At 49.1% G+C, this 18,648-nt stretch overlaps 1 protein-coding gene across 1 annotated transcript in view; it reads left to right on the forward strand.

Moving 5' to 3' along the window:
- Positions 1–18,049, forward strand: part of LOC142312784 (parathyroid hormone/parathyroid hormone-related peptide receptor-like) — a 59,205-nt gene extending 41,156 nt beyond the window's left edge. Inside the window, exons 6-12 of the mRNA XM_075351773.1 lie at positions 2,014–2,185; positions 2,395–2,548; positions 2,668–2,728; positions 17,039–17,105; positions 17,298–17,392; positions 17,594–17,735; positions 17,975–18,049. Of these exons, the coding sequence (XP_075207888.1) occupies positions 2,014–2,185; positions 2,395–2,548; positions 2,668–2,728; positions 17,039–17,105; positions 17,298–17,392; positions 17,594–17,735; positions 17,975–18,049 (766 nt within the window). The remainder of the gene's footprint in view (positions 1–2,013; positions 2,186–2,394; positions 2,549–2,667; positions 2,729–17,038; positions 17,106–17,297; positions 17,393–17,593; positions 17,736–17,974) is intronic.
- Positions 18,050–18,648: the final 599 nt, after the last annotated feature.

Raw genomic sequence — 18,648 nt, forward strand, 5'->3', positions numbered from 1 at the left:
CTGCCACTGAATGGGTGGGTGTGTGTGGGGCCCAATTTTTGGAAAAAAGGGAGGCTCCGCTTGGAGTAACCCTTGCTTGATGTGTTTTTAAAAGAAGCCAAGATGAACAGAGCTGGGATCAGGAAAGACTTTGCTACCTACCCCGGTGTCATCCTGGGGACGGTTAATTATGGCGTATTTTTGAATGTGCTTGATGCAAATCTAGCTGTGAATTGTACAACTGGGGCACAACTGCTGCCACTGAAGGGGTGGGTGTGTGTGGGGCCCAATTTTTGGAAAAAAGGGAGACTCCGCTTGGAGTAACCCTTGCTTGCTGTGTTTTTTAAAAATGATCCAAGATGAACAGAGCTGGGATCAGGAAAGACTTTGCTACCTACCCTGGTGTCATCCTGGGGACGGTTAACTAGGCCGTATTTTTGAATGTACTTGATGCAAATCTAGCTGTGAAGTGCACAACTAGGGCACAAGTGCTGCCACTGAATGGGTGGGTGTGTGTGGGGCACAATTTTTGGAAAAAAAGGGAGACTCCGCTTGGAGTAACCCTTGCTTGCTGTGTTTTTTAAAAGGAGCCAAGATGAACAAGTCATGGTTCAGCAAAGACTTTGCTACCTACCCCGGAGTCATCCTGGGGACGGTTAAGTATGGCGTATTTTTGAATGTGCTTGATGCAAATCTAGCTGTGAAGTGTACAACTAGGGCACAAGTGCTGCCACTGAATGGGTGGGTGTGTGTGGGGCCCAATTTTTGGAAAAAAAGGGAGACTACGCTTGGAGTCACCTTGCGGTGTTTTACATGATTTTAGAAGGGCGTGCCATGCCTATATCTGTGTGTCCTCCTCTTTTTCCTTGTCCAGCTGTTTTGTTTTCGCATGAGTATATGTCCTTGTCACTTTCCCATGTGTTTGTGTTGTGAGTTGTTTGTCACCTTTTGGACACCTTTGAGGGTGTTTTCTAGGTGTTTTTATGTGTTTGTGATTGCCTGCCATTGTTTCCTATGCAGTTCGAGTTCGGTTCGTCGAACGTTCGACGAGCCGAACTCGAACGGGACCTCCGTTCGGCGAACTGACCTCGAGCCGAACCGGGACCGGTGCGCTCATCTCTAGTTCTGAATGCAGAGTCCAGTGAGATGTGAGAGGCGAGCAAGCTCGGTCTGAGGTGACGGGGCAGAGTGTGGGAGTGAGATGAGGCAGTCAGCCTGAGTGAGTACTCTTGGCTAGAAAGCAGAGGAAACCCATGAGAAACGGTGGAAGAGTTGGGACTAGTCCGGAGCCAGTGTTGTGTACTAGAGTGGAGTGCAGCTATCAGGGGGATAACAAGTGGCCCCTGCAGGCGAAGGTTAGTGCCCTGACAAAGAAGTGCAGAGGTGAGAACTTATCCAGAGCCGGTAGTGTGTGCTGGATCTGCCCTACAGTAAATCCGGGTTAGAGTGCAGCTACTAGGGGGTTAACGTATGTCCCCTGCAGGCAAAGGAAAGTGCCCGTAGAGAAAAAGGAAACCGTTTTTGTACAAAAGGACCTGTAACTTGGAACGTACTAAAGTAAACCTGCTGCAAACAAAAAGATGGAAGCTTTGTTTAATAAATCGTTGTTTGGTTTACCCGCTGCCTGCAATTGTCTCTTTCCTGAAAGTGAAAAAGGAGCTGGAGAGCTGAGAAAGAACGCTGTCATGAATGGGCCCCATGCATCCACACTCTGCCCCAACAAGACACCTGTTTTGCAAGTAACGGCCGGGCCGGGGTTCAGCCTGCGGCCCACAAGGCGAGGGGACCCGACTACACCCCCTGAGGCGTCCCCTGCCCCCATTACACTGGCATATTTCATAGGGTCGAGTCGATATATCACAACAACGTGAACTTCTGCAAAGTTGTCATTATGGAGTGGGGCAATATTTTTTTTTTATCTAGGTTGCAGTTCTTTACAACGTGCAAGTCAAAAGTTAATCTTATCTAAGAGCCATCTTGGTTTATGTACACTAAACGTAACCTGTGTTTATATTGTTGCCTCCACTTATTTAGACGACTGCACTGTACTCGAAATTACATCCATATCCACCTCTTCACATCCTTCATTTGCCGAGCTGGAAGCATATTTCTTAAAGATGCTGTACTGTATTCAAAAGACGATGAAGAGATACCAGGGAGTGAAGGCGTAGAGATCGGGGCTTCAAGGATAACAGAGGTCCACTGGGTAAGCCTTCTAGGCACCATGTGTTCATTATGCATATTCTAAGTAGAACACATTATCTGTCATAGTGGACAGTATGGTGGAAACAGCTGTTTGTCGGTAAGCAATGTTCAGAAGATACATTAGGTTCCAGATATTTTGTTCACAGTTGAATATTCCATAATATCTCGATTTGATGCACAATATTAGAGGATGTTCTTTATCTGTCACAGGCTGGATGTAAAGTGGTCGTCACCTTATTCCTTTATTTCCTGGCCACAAATCACTTCTGGATCCTGGTGGAAGGTCTCTACCTGCACAGTCTCATCTTCATGGCCTACCTGTCTGACCGCAGCTACTTCTGGGCACTGACCATCATTGGTTGGGGTGAGATATTTGATGGATTCTATTTTTGGTACTTAGGGAATTGTTTTATGATAGGATCATTGTGTGACCTGCATGTATATGGAGATGATATATCATGACTTTTTTTTTTTCCTTTCCAGGACTCCCAGCAGTGTTTGTGTCTGTGTGGGCAAGTGTACGGGTGTCTCTAGCAGATACACAGTATGTAAAAAGTACAACCCATTGCCTTCCATACATGTCAATCAGACCCTAGAACTCCAAGCTTTGTACCTAATGCTTGTTTAAAAGCCACAATTCATTATATTCCAGTACGCACATTATGCTCTGCTCAATGTTAATGCAGAGGATTGCATCTGCAACATAGACTTATTAGCCAATTATTGTTGGTCTGTAGGTTTATTTGTTGATTGGCAATTGTCGCGGGCGGAGGAGGGGACGCTGCGCTCTCCCACTGCTCGGGTCCGGCTGCCGCTGCTGCTGCGGCCTCTGCTGCTCGGTGGCTCGAGCGATGGGCCGGATCCCGGGGACTCGAGCGGCGCTCCTCGCCCATGAGTGAAAAGGGGATTGGTTTGGGAGTTTATTGTCCGTGACGCCACCCACGGTTGTGGTGATTGTGTGGACACCACCGCTGCTCTGTATGGGGATCCCGGGAGCGGTGACAGGGAGCAGCAGAGTTGTTAGTTCTCCCCTCCGTGGGTAGGGGTTGGTTGTCCCGGGGCCCAGTGATGGGGTGGAGGATGAGGGATGGCAGGCCAGGTGCGGGGCCTGGTGAGGTGCAGGGTCGCGGGGGCAGCGCTGTGCCTCACGGCACGGTGGTACTCACTCAGCCTGAGACGGTGACACAGTTCTCGGTAAAACACACAGCTGGAAAGACGGTTCCCACGGACGGCTGCTGTTGCTTTTCCCCGGTAGTTAACGGTGACTGTCTCTTTCCCTGCACCTTGTGTAATGTTGGTAGCGATGGGTTCCCACCGGTAACCCGCTCCCCGACTTGGATATGGGCCGGAGGAGCCCCTCTTTGCCCGCAGGCGCTGGCCCTGAGAAACTGGTGCCTTGGCGGTGGCGGTGTCTCTCTCATACGGTTGGACGGTTGCCTTCAATCGGGACTTAGTTGTTTGGAGACCCGGAGGTCCCCTTCACTGACGGATTTGGCAAATTCACGGCGACTCCTAGCCTTGCCGGGATCCGAAAGGCCCCTGCCAATGGTGCTGGCTTCTCCTTGTTTACCGGTCCGGTACCGCCGGGCCACCACCCGTCCACGGTCCTAACGACACCTTCGATAGGCCACTCCTGCAGACGGTCACCGCCGTCTGCTAACCTTGCTGTTTCTGTCCAGGGCACACACCCGGACCAACTTCAGGCTGCTCTGTTACTACTTTCCTAGCTTCACTCCCACTCCTCTCACTTGCTCCTCTACCACTCAACTCCCACTTCAAAACTCATCTGCCCGGTTTTCCCGCCTCCAGGACTGTGAACTCCTCGGTGGGCGGAGCCAACCGCCTGGCCCACCCCCTGGTGTGGACATCAGCCCCTGGAGGAAGGCAACAAGGATTTCTGGTCTAGCTTAGGTGTACCTAACCGGGGTGTAGGGTGTGGTGATGTTATTACCTGTGACCCCTGGCTTGCCCAGGGAGTCACATTCCCCCTTAGCAAAATGCAGACCGTCCGCGGGCTGCCCGTCCAACACCGGTTTTATTTTTCTGAAAAAGATAAGAAAACAATACAAGTAGAAGAACATCATCCCACAACGGGAGACACTTTTCTTAAACGTTGCAAACGGTTTTAAACGGTTACGGATTCCGCTCTCACCCACCCAAGTAACCTGGCCCTGATGCTGCCCCTAAGAAAACAGGGAGCACCCCTTGACCCCAGTTCTGCACCAAGTTACCCGAGCGGGATCTGTCCTTTCCAGGGGACCCACGTCCATGGGGAGCCCCTAGACCACCAGAGGGTAGCCACCGGTTCCGGTGGTGGCTGGGCCCCAGCCTGCTCCACTGCGGGCCCTCCCTCCAATCTGCCTCTCCGGAGGCGGCAACGGTGGAAGCTGCAGCAACATTTTTATTTACATCCCACAAGTTTGTGGTTGCCCTGCAAGTTCACGGGCTTGTCCGTAAGGAGTCCCTTACGCAACTTTAAACGGTCCCCACGGGGACAACGGTGCCAGCAACGACTGGTTTCATCAGCGGTAGTAGATAATCAGGTGAACTTCGGTTAATCACTCATTTTTATTCTTCAAAAACTTTTAAACACATACAGATGGTCCCAATGGGGACAACTTTTAGGCGGAGGACCGCCAGCTTAACAGTCCATCCTCAATCGCGGGGCTCTAGTGCCACCTTCACATGGTGCACCGCTGTGGACCCCGATGGTAGCTCGCTGCGGGTCATCTTCTTCCATATTCATGCGGGCATGCACATCCGCTCTACACCCCTCTCGGGCATCGATCTCCCTGCGCAGCTGCCGTTGCCGCCGCTCCCAGCCGGGAGCACTTTCTGTTTGCTCCGGTTCAGCGTGTGCGGGGGACGGACCCAGCCAGAGTCCCTCCGTGTCGGCTACGACCGGCACCTTCAGTAATGAGGGACCCCGCTGTGACATGGCCTGCTCTGCCTCCTGGCAGCTGCATCCCCGCCGTGCCTCCGGTGCATCTTTGCTGACGGCCTCAGCCTTCGGCTTCTTCCATGGAAGCGGATCAGGGCGGTCACGAGCTTCTGCTGCAGGTCGGTCCGCCGGGGCGGATTGGCAGGGTACCGCTACCGGTGGTGGTGGTAGCGGGCCTAGTGGCGGGGCAGCAGCAGCCAACACGGGTAGCGGGGGAGGTAGCAGGGCGAGCGGGTATGGACCGGGTCCCTCAGCCGCGATGACCGACCCACTAGGGGTACAGGGGCGTGGGTCACTTACCCTCCCTTCCAAGACTCCCTCCACCTCGCTTCTCCGTATGGCCGCCACCACTTCCGCCATGTCGGCCTCCCACTCCTCCAGGAGGAGCTGCATGCGGACCTGCAGACGGCTGCTTAGCTGGACGGTCCGGACTTCCACCCACGCTGCAGTGCCAGGTGCGGGGACCACGGTGTTGCTGGTCAGACTCAGCATCTTTAGCAGCGGCCTCTTCCAGGAACCACTAAATGGCCGCAGGGTCCTGGCGTCCCCGCTTCCACAGCCGCGCTCACATGCGGCCAGCCGCCATTTCGTCCCCCTTAGCCTCTTTCCGGCTCCTCCTCACTCGGGGCGGTATTTTGGCCTTCGAGCCTCCACTACTTGAGGAGACGCTCGAGCGGGAACTTTTTGCGCAAAAGATGGCGGCTTCTGAAATTTTTCGGCCGGACACCTCCGGCGGTAACAAGGCGCACCTCCACCAGACGGCAGAGCGGTAAGATCCTGTTCGTGACGCCAAGTTGTCGCGGGCGGAGGAGGGGACGCTGCGCTCTCCCACTGCTCGGGTCCGGCTGCCGCTGCGGCCTCCGCTGCTCGGTGGCTCGAGCGATGGGCCGGATCCCGGGGACTCGAGCGGCGCTCGTCGCCCGTGAGAGAAAAGGGGATTGGTTTTGGGGGTTTATTGTCCGTGACGCCACCCACGGTTGTGGTGATTGTGTGGACACCACCGCTGCTCTGTATGGGGATCCCGGGAGCGGTGACAGGGAGCAGCAGAGTTGTTAGTTCTCCCCTTTGTGGGTAGGGGTTGGTTGTCCCGGGGCCCAGTGATGGGGTGGAGGAGGAGAAATGGCAGGCCAGGTGCGGGGCCTGGTGAGGTGCAGGGTCGCGGGGGCAGCGCTGTGCCTCACGGCACGGTGGTACTCACTCAGCCTGAGACAGTGACACAGTTCTCGGTAAAACACACGGCTGGAAAGACGGTTCCCACGGACGGCTGCTGTTGCTTTTCCCCGGTAGTTAACGGTGACTGTCTCTTTCCCTGCACCTTGTGTAATGTTGGTAGCGATGGGTTCCCACCGGTAACCCGCTCCCCGACTTGGATATGGGGCGGAGGAGCCCCTCTTTGCCCGCAGGCGCTGGCCCTGAGAAACTGGTGCCTTGGCGGTGGCGGTGTCTCTCTCATATGGTTGGACGGTTGCCTTCAATCGGGACTTAGTTGTTTGGAGACCCGGAGGTCCCCTTCACTGACGGATTTGGCAAATTCACGGCGACTCCTAGCCTTGCCGGGATCCGAAAGGCCCCTGCCAATGGTGCTGGCTTCTCCTTGTGTACCGGTCCGGTACCGCCGGGCCACCACCCGTCCACGGTCCTTACGGCACCTTCGATAGGCCACTCCTGCAGACGGTCACCGCCGTCTGCTAACCTTGCTGTTTCTGTCCGGGGCACACACCCGGACCAACTTCAGGCTGCTCTGTTACTACTTTCCTAGCTTCACTCCCACTCCTCTCACTTGCTCCTCTACCACTCAACTCCCACTTCAAAACTCATCTGCCCGGTTTTCCCGCCTCCAGGACTGTGAACTCCTCGGTGGGTGGAGCCAACCGCCTGGCCCACCCCCTGGTGTGGACATCAGCCCCTGAAGGAAGGCAACAAGGATTTCTGGTCTAGCTTAGGTGTACCTAACCGGGGTGTTGGGTGTGGTGATGTTATTACCTGTGACCCCTGGCTTGCCCAGGGCATCACAAATCTTTAGGCCTCATTCACACCTCAGTATTTGCTCATCAATGTTTGTATGCCAAAGCCAGGAGTGGAACTTACAGAGAAAAACTAATTAAAAGATTGACACCTGTTCCATGTTTTGGTGACTCTCCTGGTTTTGGCATACAAATACTGATGAAAAACAATGGTGTGAATGAGGCCTAAAAATAAGTCTTCGGGGGCGTGGCTTGCTGATGGCCGAGTGAGCTGCACTTGCTGGGAGCTCTGTCCTGAACTTCCCCCATTAGCCTCCATTAGAGCACATTAACATCTCCCTGCTTATGGGCAGATCCAGGAAAGTCACCCGACACCGAGGTGAGATAAAGGAGACAGTGAGCAGCATGGATCGTTTCCTCAGCCAGAGTACCTCAGCAGCCGTCAGGAACACTAGATCAATGATGGCGTCTGCCTCCCTCATGGAAAACTCACAGCCCCGGGAAAGTCAAACACAGACACAGCAGGAGCTGGGGAAATCACAGCAGGACTTCTCCAGCGAGGAGGACAATGAGGGAGATCTGCCTAATCTACATGAGATAAGTAAATCTATCAAGGCTTTGCCTACAAAAAAAGATTTGGACAGATTTGCTAGCAGGCTTGAGAATACTTATAAGAAAGAGCTGCAGGCACTGAAATCTGAATTCACATACAGGGTTGAGGAAGTGGAGAAGTCCCAGGAAGCCATCACTGCTGAGTTGTCCCTACAAAGGAAAATATTACTTAGCCACTCAGCAAAGATTGATGAGCTCACTTCAGGGCAAGAGGACTTAGAGAACCGCAATCGGCGAAATAATGTCCGTATCCGTGGCATCCCTGAAAGTATTGGCATGCCTGAACTGGAGGCCATGGCACAGAAGCTCTTTGCTCAAATTCTGGGAGAACAAAGCTCTGGGCCGATTGAGTTAGACCGCATACATAGGGCCCTGGGTCCCAAATCCCCTCCAGATTCACGTCCAAGGGACATAATATGTAGAGTCCACTTTTATAAGGTAAAGGACTCCATCATGTCCGCGGTGCGGCAGGCAGGATCCATCAACTACCAGGGGTCCCAGGTCCAGATATTACCGGATCTGGCTAGACGCACTCTGCAGCTGCGAAGAGCATTAAAACCCCTGCTCCAACACCTCCAGGACAGAAACATTCCATATAGATGGGGTTTCCCCTTCCAGCTGACAGCGCATAAGGATGGGAAATCAGCAATCTTTCGCAAACTCGGAGATCTGGCTAAGTTCTTGGGGACTTTCGAGCTTCCTATGGTAGCACTGCCGGATTGGCCCTCAGGCCCCCAACTCCCTGTGGAACCCCCAGTATGGCAGCCAGTCCGTCGCCATGGGAGACAAAGAGGTCCTGACAAGAGCAATCCGACAGGGTAGCGGTCCTGTGTAGCATCCCTGTTTCCTACTGGGGATAACCTTCATGGGCCCTTCCAGCATGATAGCCAATTATCCCTGGAGCCACAGGGGAGGGCCTTACCATGAAACTGCATCAAAGGCTTCGTTGCAAGTTACTGTGATTTGTTGAAAGTCTTTCTCCTGTCACCTAATATTGCTTCTTTCCAGACTAGCATTGTGTTATTTTACAGGTGTTATCAGAGGTTCTGACATTGGGTCAAGTACTACTTAAACCTCATAGGAGGAAGCAGTAAACTGTTTGTGTTATACATCCACTTGGACCCTCCACCTGGTGGACCTGGTTTGGAGTGTCTTCCCCTAGCCTTTACTGACTGGACCCTGTGGGGCTGGACCGTCTAGAGGCGAAGATTTGGGCCTTTTGAGAAATAAGCCCGGGAGACCCATGTGATTTTCTTGTTTTTTACAATTACTAGAATCTTGTCCCTGATCTGAACACTTTGCTTACCTACCGGGAATGCTGATCGGGGTCAATGCCTAGAAAAATAGCCTGTTATGATGTTTACTTTTCTTTAGATGATAAAGTTTTAGCGGGAGCATATAGTTAGTGCGCTTTATAATGATATATCATATTGTATTAGAGGCGGGGGGTAAGGAACGGACTCGCTGCCGTTCTTGGCTTCCTCTAACCCCCCTTAGTGCAAATGGCAATCCATTGCCATGGAAATTTTGCACCACTTAATACTAGGGTTCCTTACCCACCTTTTAGGTCCTTTGACCTAAACCTTGCTCTTTCTTTTCTATGTCTTTCTTTCTTCTCTATCCTTCCCTCTCACCTGACTGGACCAGCCCCCAGATACCACATCATGCTTCCAGCTGACCTGCATTATGGATAGTGTCAAGTTTTGCTCCTTCAATGTTAAAGGTTTGAATGTCCCTGAAAAAAGAAAACAGATAGCATATTCCTGTCATAAGCAACGGGTGGCCATCTTGATGCTTCAGGAAACTCACTTTAGGTCAGATGCAATTCCTAAGTGTTCCTCGGCTTACTACCCGATTTGGCACCATAGCTCGAATCCTGATGCTAAGTCTAAGGGGGTTTCCGTGGCATTTCATAGGTCCTTCATACCAGAGGTGTTAGACTCCTGTATCGACCCCAAGGGAAGATATATTTTCTTAAAGCTTTCTTGGAAAACCAATATCTTTGTTATTGCTAACATGTACTTTCCTAACCAGGGGCAGGACAGATTCTGTGCAGACGGGAGGAAAATTCTGGAAGATTTTGCGGACTCCTCTCCGGTGATATTAGGAGGCGATTTTAATCTACCAATGAACCCGGCCCTCGATGTGTCCTCGGGTAAGTCGTCCTATCCGGCCTCAGTCATACAAAGGGTCAAAAAGCACATGCATGGTCTGAGATTGGTGGACATATGGAGGATTCTTCATCCGGACACCAAAGATTACAGCTTCTATTCCTCGGTCCATTCTGTCTATAGCAGAATTGACTCCTTCCACATTTCTCATGCCCTCCTAGACATGACAGTAGAAGCGACCATAGGTAATATAATATGGTCAGACCACGCTCCCATTTACTTATCGATTCAGTTAGGGCCTCGTGTCAAATCAAATTTCACCTGGCGACTGAATGAAAACCTATTACAGGATCAGTTATGCAAAGCGGACCTTACCCAGTCAATTCATAACTTTATTAGAGATCATGAATGTGATACCACTTCTCCTGCAATCCAGTGGGAATCACTGAAATGTGTATTAAGGGGCATTTTGATCTCACATGTTACCCGCCTGAAAAAAGAAAGAGCCATTGAAATAACGCAGTTATCTAACCAGATTGCCTCACTAGAAAGCAAACACAAACGGGACTCATCTCCTACAACCTACGCACAACTCTCTACAACCAGACATAAATTACTAGAGGTATTAGACCAGAAATCCAGGGGCTTAAGAGAACATCTCAAAAGCCGCTTTTATCAACTGGGAAATAGAAGTGGGAAGCTTCTTGCAAGGGCCCTCCATCCCCGCTCCATGAATACTTACATCCCTTTCATAAAAGACCCAGGAAGTGATGGTCATTTGCATAGCAACCAGGACATTTTAGCAGGCTTCCGCACATACTACAAGGCGCTTTATGATATTAGGGGACAATCGGGACACATAGCGACATATGGGACTCAAGATGATGTTAAAGCTTACCTGAAATCCCATAATCTCCCTTCCATCTCAAATGATACCTTACTGGGGCTGGAAGAGGACTTCTCCCTGGAGGAGGTCAATGCTGTAGTCTCAGATGTGAAGTCAGGGAAAAGCCCAGGTCCAGACGGGTTCTCAGCGGGTTTCTATAAACAATTTTCAGAACTTCTAAATCCTCTGTTCCTATCGGTCTGTAGATATATATCTGCAGGGGGTGCGTTCCCTCCCCAGGCGTTGATGGCCCACATCACAGTTATACCAAAACCAGGGAAGGACGCATCTCTTTGCTGCAACTATAGACCGATCTCGCTCATAAATCTAGATATCAAGCTTTATTCTAAAATGATATCAAATAGGTTACGAGACCTTCTTCCCAGACTGGTAAATCCAGACCAGGTGGGTTTCGTGCTCAGAAGAGAAGCCAGGGACAACACCCTGAGGACCATCTCCCTGATTGACGGCGCAAGACGTCACAGGATCCCCATGTGCATCCTGTCGGTAGATGCAGAGAAGGCGTTTGACAGGGTGCACTGGGGTTTCATGTTTCAGGTCCTTAAAAACATAGGGTTGGGAGAGCACATGATGAACAGAGTTACAGCACTCTACTCTTCGCCCACAGCACAAATCAAAATAAATGGCTCCCTCTCAGATTCCTTTACAATATGTAATGGAACAAGACAAGGGTGCCCCCTTTCCCCATTATTATATATTCTGACCATGGAACATCTGGCGGTGGCATTGAGGAGCAATATATCAATTAAAGGGGTTACATTTCACAAACAGGACCATAAATTAGCTTTATTCGCAGATGATCTGCTCCTGTACGTTACCTCTCCACTCATTAGTCTACCCAACATAATGGCTGAATTGCGGAGGTTCGGATCTCTGAGTAATTTTAAAATAAATACTCATAAATCCGAAATACTGAATATATCTCTTCCTCCAATGCTGGTGACTCAGCTCAAAGCCTCTCTCCCCTTCAAATGGCAGGTGGATTCATTGACATACCTAGGAATTAAACTGACGGCAGATCCCCTTGACCTCTTTAAATCAAATCACCGCCACATTTCCAGGAAGTTAGAATTAGACCTCAATAACTGGAACAAACTCCAGCTTTCATGGTTTGGGAGGATAAATGCGATCAAAATGGACCTGTTACCGAAGCTGCTTTATTACTTCCAAACCATCCCCTTAGTATTGCCGGCCTCTTTTTTCTCACGTCTGAAATCTAGCATAACCAAATTTGTCTGGGCACATAAACGCCCACGTATTTCCCACAAAATATTGAGTAGATCAAGGGATATGGGAGGAACTGGACTCCCTAATCTCCTTTTGTATAGCTACGCCTCTTTAGGGACGTGCGTTCTGGATCTATTTAACTCAGGTGAAACGAAAAGATGGGTGGAAGCCGAAAGCGCGCAATCTGATGTTGATCCGAAGGTAGTTATTTGGACCAGAGCACCACCCAGCTCCAGCTCTATCACAGTACCCTTTATCACAAAGCAATTGCGGAATTTTATGTCCTGAGGTAATAAATATCTTGACTTGTCCTCCATTCCAGGCCCATTGACACCGGTCCATAGTAATTCAGATTTTCAGGCGGGTTTCCATAGATCAACATTCCTCCATAAAAGGAAGAGTGACCATCCTATTATTCGTGACTTTATCTCAGACACAGGTATTACACCCCTAGATAATTACTCTTCAGATATCACCAAATCTCAAGATATGTGGTTCTTCTTCGAACAGCTGAAAAGTTTTATAGTGTCTATGGCTAGGAGGGTAGACATCTATAGGGCACTCACACCCTTTGAGGCCCTTTGCCTAGCGAAGGATCCTCCAGGCCATACCATTTCGACCTTGTATGACTTGTTTCTCAGATGCAGAGGTGCGAGGGACGGCTTGCCTGGGTACTTTGGGAAATGGGAGAGAGAGTGGGGGAGGTCATTCTCGGCTGAGGAGCGGACCAAAATCCTTCTCTTTATTTGTAAAACTTCGCTGAATGTGATATCACAGGAGAGGTGCTACAAGATCCTATCTAGGTGGTATAGGTGTCCTGTGAGTATCCATGCTGCCTTTCCATCAGCCTCTGATGTGTGCTGGAGATGCCAAAAGGAGAGGGGAACCCTCACTCATATCTGGTGGTCATGTCCCCCAGTGAGATCATTCTGGGAGAGCATTTTCCAGTTACTCAATAAACTCTCCTTGAGGCAGATCCGACCCACAAAAGAGTTAGCTCTCCTGTCCCTCGGGAATGTTTCTGCTTCAGGGTTTAGGAAAGGTTTATTAAGACATTTTTTAACAGCTGCCAGAAACCTAATTCCAAGATATTGGAAGCAAACTAGAATCCCATCACGGGATGAATTCATAGCAGAGTGCAACGAGATCTTCAGGATGGAGACCTTGATAGGTCAGACACTCGGCAACAAGGACAAAGTTGATGCTACGTGGGCCCCGTGGATCATGTTCAGGGACTCACCGGATATGGGTCTATGGATTCACGGGGGGGCAGGTATGTAGGTAATTTTCCATTCTCTTATTTCTGTACCTATAAGGTTAGCCTTGAAAATGTGGTTTTGATGTAGGAGGGCGCGTCCACTCGGGTGGGAACTCTTTGTACCCTTCCCCTTTCATCTTACTTTCCCACGTTTCTGTTGTCTTTACTGTCTCTAAATTCTTCTTCCACCTCCTCTTCTTTAGCTCTTTTTTTTCAACTTGTTCTTCCTATTTCAAACACATACGAATTGTACTTGTTATTTTTGGTCGCCAGTGGCGCAGGTGTAGTCAAAGAACTGTTGTGTTTTTAGCAGCTAGCTTGGATATATACCCTCAGCCTGCGCGCTGTGCAATTGTTTGATTATCTTCTTCTATTCTAATAAACTTTGATTTGAACAAAATAAGTCTTCATAACATTGACCTAATATCATATTACAGTTGTAAATACATTAGTTACTCTCAGTCCATATTCTTCACCATACTGCCAAAGGGTTTAAAAGGGTTTTCCAGGCATAAAGCATTATAAAGTCTATAAGATATTAAGAAACATAATCATAATTTAATTTACTTGCTGTTAAAAGTCTGCTGTGCTCCTGAGCGGTCATCTGTGGTGATGGATGTCACTTCCAACTCCTTAATTCCTATTAGGCCTGTTTCACATATCAGTGAAAAACACAGACATTTTTCAATGATGTGTTAAAAACGCCTATGTCGCTCCGTGTGCTGTCCATGTGCAATCCATGATCCGTGCTCTGGTATCCGTGATTGCACATTGACTTATACCAGGGGTGGGATTCATATTTTTAACCACAGGTTCTCTGTAAACCCCGCTCAGTTGAAAACCACACCCATTCTGAAACCACACCCATTTTGTTAGCCACACTCATTTTCACACACTTTCCTCAACAAAAAAATACAAGTAATTTAAAGTAAAATCTCTTTCCCCTTCTTCCCCTCCTCTACCTTTACTCTCCTGTTCAGTACCAGTTGTTCCAGTCACTGTCAGTCATATTGTATTAAACATTTTTTTTTTACAATTTTTAAAAATCATTACTAAAAGAGCCCTGCTAAAATTGGAACAGACGACCTTCCCGATACAGATCTTATTCCATGTGGTATCTTTCCCCTGCAGATCCCATCCCATAATGGCCCCTTTCCCCCTAAAGATCCCATCCAATCATTGCTTCTTTTCCCAGCAGATCTTATCCCATGTGCTCCTTTTCCCATATAGCTGCCATCTTATGTGGCCTCCTCTCCTCATATAGCTCCCATCTTATGTGGTCTCCTCTCCCCATATAGATCCCATCTTCTGTGGCCTCCTCTCCCCATATAGCTCCCATCTATGTGGCCTCTCCCCATATAGCTCCCATCTTATGTGGCCTCCTCTCCCCATATAGCTCCCATTTATGTGGCCTCCTCTCCCCATATAGCTCCCATCCATATATGCAGCCTCCTAACCCCATATAGTTCCCATCTATGTGGCCTCCTCTCCCCATATAGCTCCCATCTATGCAGCCTCCTCTCCCCATATAGCTCCCATCTATGCGGCCTCCTCTCCCCATATAGCTCCCATTTATGTGGCATCCTCTCCCCATATAGCTCCCATCTATGTGGCCTCCTCTTCCCATATAGCTCCCATCTATGTGGCCTCTTCTCCCCATATAACTCCCATCTAGGTGGCCTCCTCTCCCAGAAAGCTCCCATCTATGTGGCCTTCTCTCCCCATATAGCTCCCATCTATGTGGCCTCCTCTCCCCATATAGTTCCCATTTATGTGGCCTCCTCTCTCCATAGAGCTCCAATCTATGCGGCCTCCTCTCCCCATATAGCTGCCATCTTTATGCGGCTCCTCTACCCATATAGCTGCCATCTTTATGCGGCTCCTCTCCCCATATAGCTGCCATCTTTATGCGACTCCTCTCCCCATATAGCTGCCATCTTTATGCGGCTCCTCTCCCCATAGAACTGCCATCTTTATGCGGCCCCTGTCCCCATATAGCTGCCATCTTTATGCGGCCCCTCTCCCCATATAGCTGCCATCTTTATGTGGCCCCTCTCCCCATATAGCTGCCATCTTTATGTGGCTCCTCTCCCCATATAGCTGCCATCTTTATGCGGCTCCTCTCCCCATATAGCTGCCATCTTTATGCGGCCCCTGTCCCCATATAGCTGCCCTCTTATGCAGCCCCTCTCCCTGCATCTTCGGCTCACTGAGCGCTTACCTGTTCCAAGCACCGGTGGCCTCTCCTCTGTCTTCCATCCTCCTCCGCGGCTCGTCTCTGCACACTGACGCTGAGAGGCGGCAGTAGGGGGAGCTACCTCCTCACACTGCTGTGACCTCTGCAGCGTCAGCGCGTCGCTGAACGCCGGGTCAGGGAGCAGACAGGCTCCACTGAACCCGAAAGTGCGGCGCGGAGGTACGGGGATTCATTTGTGCTAGTGTCTTAAAGAGACTAACACAGATGAATACAGGGAACCGGATCGCCGGAGCTGTTTCTTGCCGGTTCGGGGAACCGGCTGCTATTTTAACAATCGGTTCGCCCGAACCGGACAGATCCGGCTGAATCCCACCCCTGACTTATACTCACCTGTCCCCGCTCCTGCTGTCCGTGGTGCTGAACTTTCTGACTCTGCTGTTTTCTGTCACCGCTGACTCGCTGCAGCTACTTCTGGGTCAGCTGTAGCTTCATACATGAATATGCATGAGAATAAGCAGCCGGCTCTCAAGCAGAGGCAGCTGAGGCCGGACATAAGCGCTGGAGAAGGTGAGTTTTTAAAGCTTTTTATTTTCAATGTTCATGTTTTTCTGGTACGTGTTTCATAGATCACAACATAGTGTGGTCCATGGGACATCAGTGATGCCAGAAAAAACGGACATGTCTCCATGCGGAGAACACGGACACGCGCGTATGCCGCACAGCGACACGGTCAGTGAAAAATCACTGATGTGTGAGCAGACCCATTGATTACAATGAGTCTGCGTATGTCCGTGATTCTGGCACGTATAAAAAGTAGCACATACGTACCAGAATCACTGACGTGTGAAGGGACCTTACAGTCAGTTCAAAGCACAGAGGAGAGATTTTAATTCTGTGCTGAAGTAAGGTCTCAATGTTGCTTGTAGGGCATGGCCTGTGACCCTCAGCAAGATTAGCGTGTCTGGGGATGTGCACTTTACATGCAGCACATAGGACAAGTAATCTTATAAATTTCAGACCTTAGAGGGAATGGAGTATATTATTATAAATTATTGGACTATTCGTTCGCTTACAGTACACTGAGCCTGTGTGATGCCAGTGTTGGTACCTGGAACATTACAGATTGCAGTGTCAGGACAGCGCATACTAGGTGAAGTGGAAGGAGAGTTGGGAAGTTTATACTGTGCGCCATGATTTATCCATCTTGAGACTGCACGGCAGTACCTAGATGGTGTGTTGTATGTAGTGTGAGTGGTCACTGGGGGGGGGGTCAGGGAGCTATCAGTCAGATACAGCTTTGCCTTTTGGGATATGTAGTCTAGAGGCACAGAGGGAGAGCTGGCAAGAGGTTCAGTCCATAAACAAACCATAAGAATGTCTGCAGTGGGCTGAAAGGGAGCTACAAAAACAAAAAAAAAGCAACAGGAGTTTGGGATCAGGTTTTTTTGGTTGACCAGAAAACCCCTTTAAGGATAAAGTAAAAAGTTAACAACCTCTACAACTGACCAACCTGGAAAAAGCCATGTTGTAATGAATGAGAAGGGGTTGGACAGGGGCTCATTCATGTACTGTGCTCATCGTGGTCCTACTTCAGTGGGAATTGAGGTACCATCTTCATTGTATTTCTTTCTGTCTAGGTGTTGGGACCTCAGCGCTGGTCATATGAAGTGGATTTATCAGACGCCGATTCTGGCGGCCACATTGGTGCGTTGAAGATTTTTTTCCTCCCTATACAATACACTCGTTGATCTATATCGATATCATACTCCTGTCCAATCATACTGCTCACATATATTTATGTGATCATAAAGAAAATAAGAAATGTCGCACCAATGTAAGCTAACAGAACGGGACTACAGCCATTATCTAAAGTGACAGTAATCTCACTCTTTCTAGGTCAATTTCATCTTGTTTCTAAACATCGTCAGAGTCTTGGCCTCAAAACTGTGGGAAACCAACACAGGAAAATTAGACCCCCGGCAACAATATGGGTGGGTATTCGGAAGACAACGTCTGCATAATGCAGTAGGGTTAGAGCCTATGCTGGTGTGTGCCAATGTCTTACCAGACACCACCGCTGGACAAGATGGCCCTGTTCTGTTCCTAGAACAAAGCCACCACGCTTTAACAATTGTGCACAATCCCTTTGTGATCCAGAACATAGTCTAGAAGGTTTATCTCTCTTTTTACAGGAAACTCCTCAAGTCAACATTAGTCCTGATGCCACTCTTTGGCGTCCATTATGTGGTTTTCATGGCGATTCCTTACACGGAGGTGACCGGGCTCCTGTGGCAAATACAGATGCATTATGAGATGGTTTTTAACTCCTCGCAGGTAACTTTGCGCCTTGTACGGCTGTAGACAATACAGTTTTATAGCAAATTGTAGCAGTGGGATGGTATGGTAAAGATGATCCATTTCCAGAATTGAAACCCAGCAAGACAAGACCTATTAAAATTAAATCTACTTCTTAGACACTTACCGTAGGATTATGCGTTTCAGGTCTCTACAGGGGATAGAATTGCTTATGTGATATATACTACACATTGCTTACACTTCGTTTTCCTCCGTAGGGATTCTTTGTGGCAATCATCTACTGTTTCTGCAATGGCGAGGTAAGAAAGCATTGCAACAATAAGAAGCCATGAAAGGAACTTATATTAGTCCATCAGCATCTTGACGTTACCCAGATTTGTAGACGTTTGCATGGCAATACGGTCGGCTCAGCGCCAAACCTGCAGTCTAAGGGCAAAGTAATCCCATCAAATATTGTCTCTTGGAGGCTTTGGGCACCTTATGGCCATTTACACAGATTGCATGAATGTATGGTATGTCGGCCCCTGGTATTATCAGTTTTCATTGCATGCCAATATATTTCTTCATAACTACTAAAATAGATACTTTGGCAGCACAGTCAGAAATATGCATGTGTGAGTAATCCCTTAATTTGGTCATACACCCCCTTTGCCTGACTGATCCCTCTCCAAACCCTCACACACATGGGGATACACACTGCCACTGACACTGACAGCTGCTTATTAACAAATATCAAAAACCTAATGATTTGGGGGTGCAGGTCTTATTCAGATTAATGTGTCTCCATGGTAACAGTCTATAAACAAAAATGTAGGTATACAAAAACCTAAACGCACAAAACAGCAACATTTCCAACTATTCAAAATTGCTTTATTTTCAAACCCAAAACTATTAATATGTGCACGGAGCTGTCTCAAAGACAAGTCCAGGA

The sequence above is a fragment of the Anomaloglossus baeobatrachus genome, chromosome 5 (assembly GCF_048569485.1).
Source record: "Anomaloglossus baeobatrachus isolate aAnoBae1 chromosome 5, aAnoBae1.hap1, whole genome shotgun sequence".
Lineage (NCBI taxonomy): Eukaryota > Metazoa > Chordata > Amphibia > Anura > Aromobatidae > Anomaloglossus > Anomaloglossus baeobatrachus.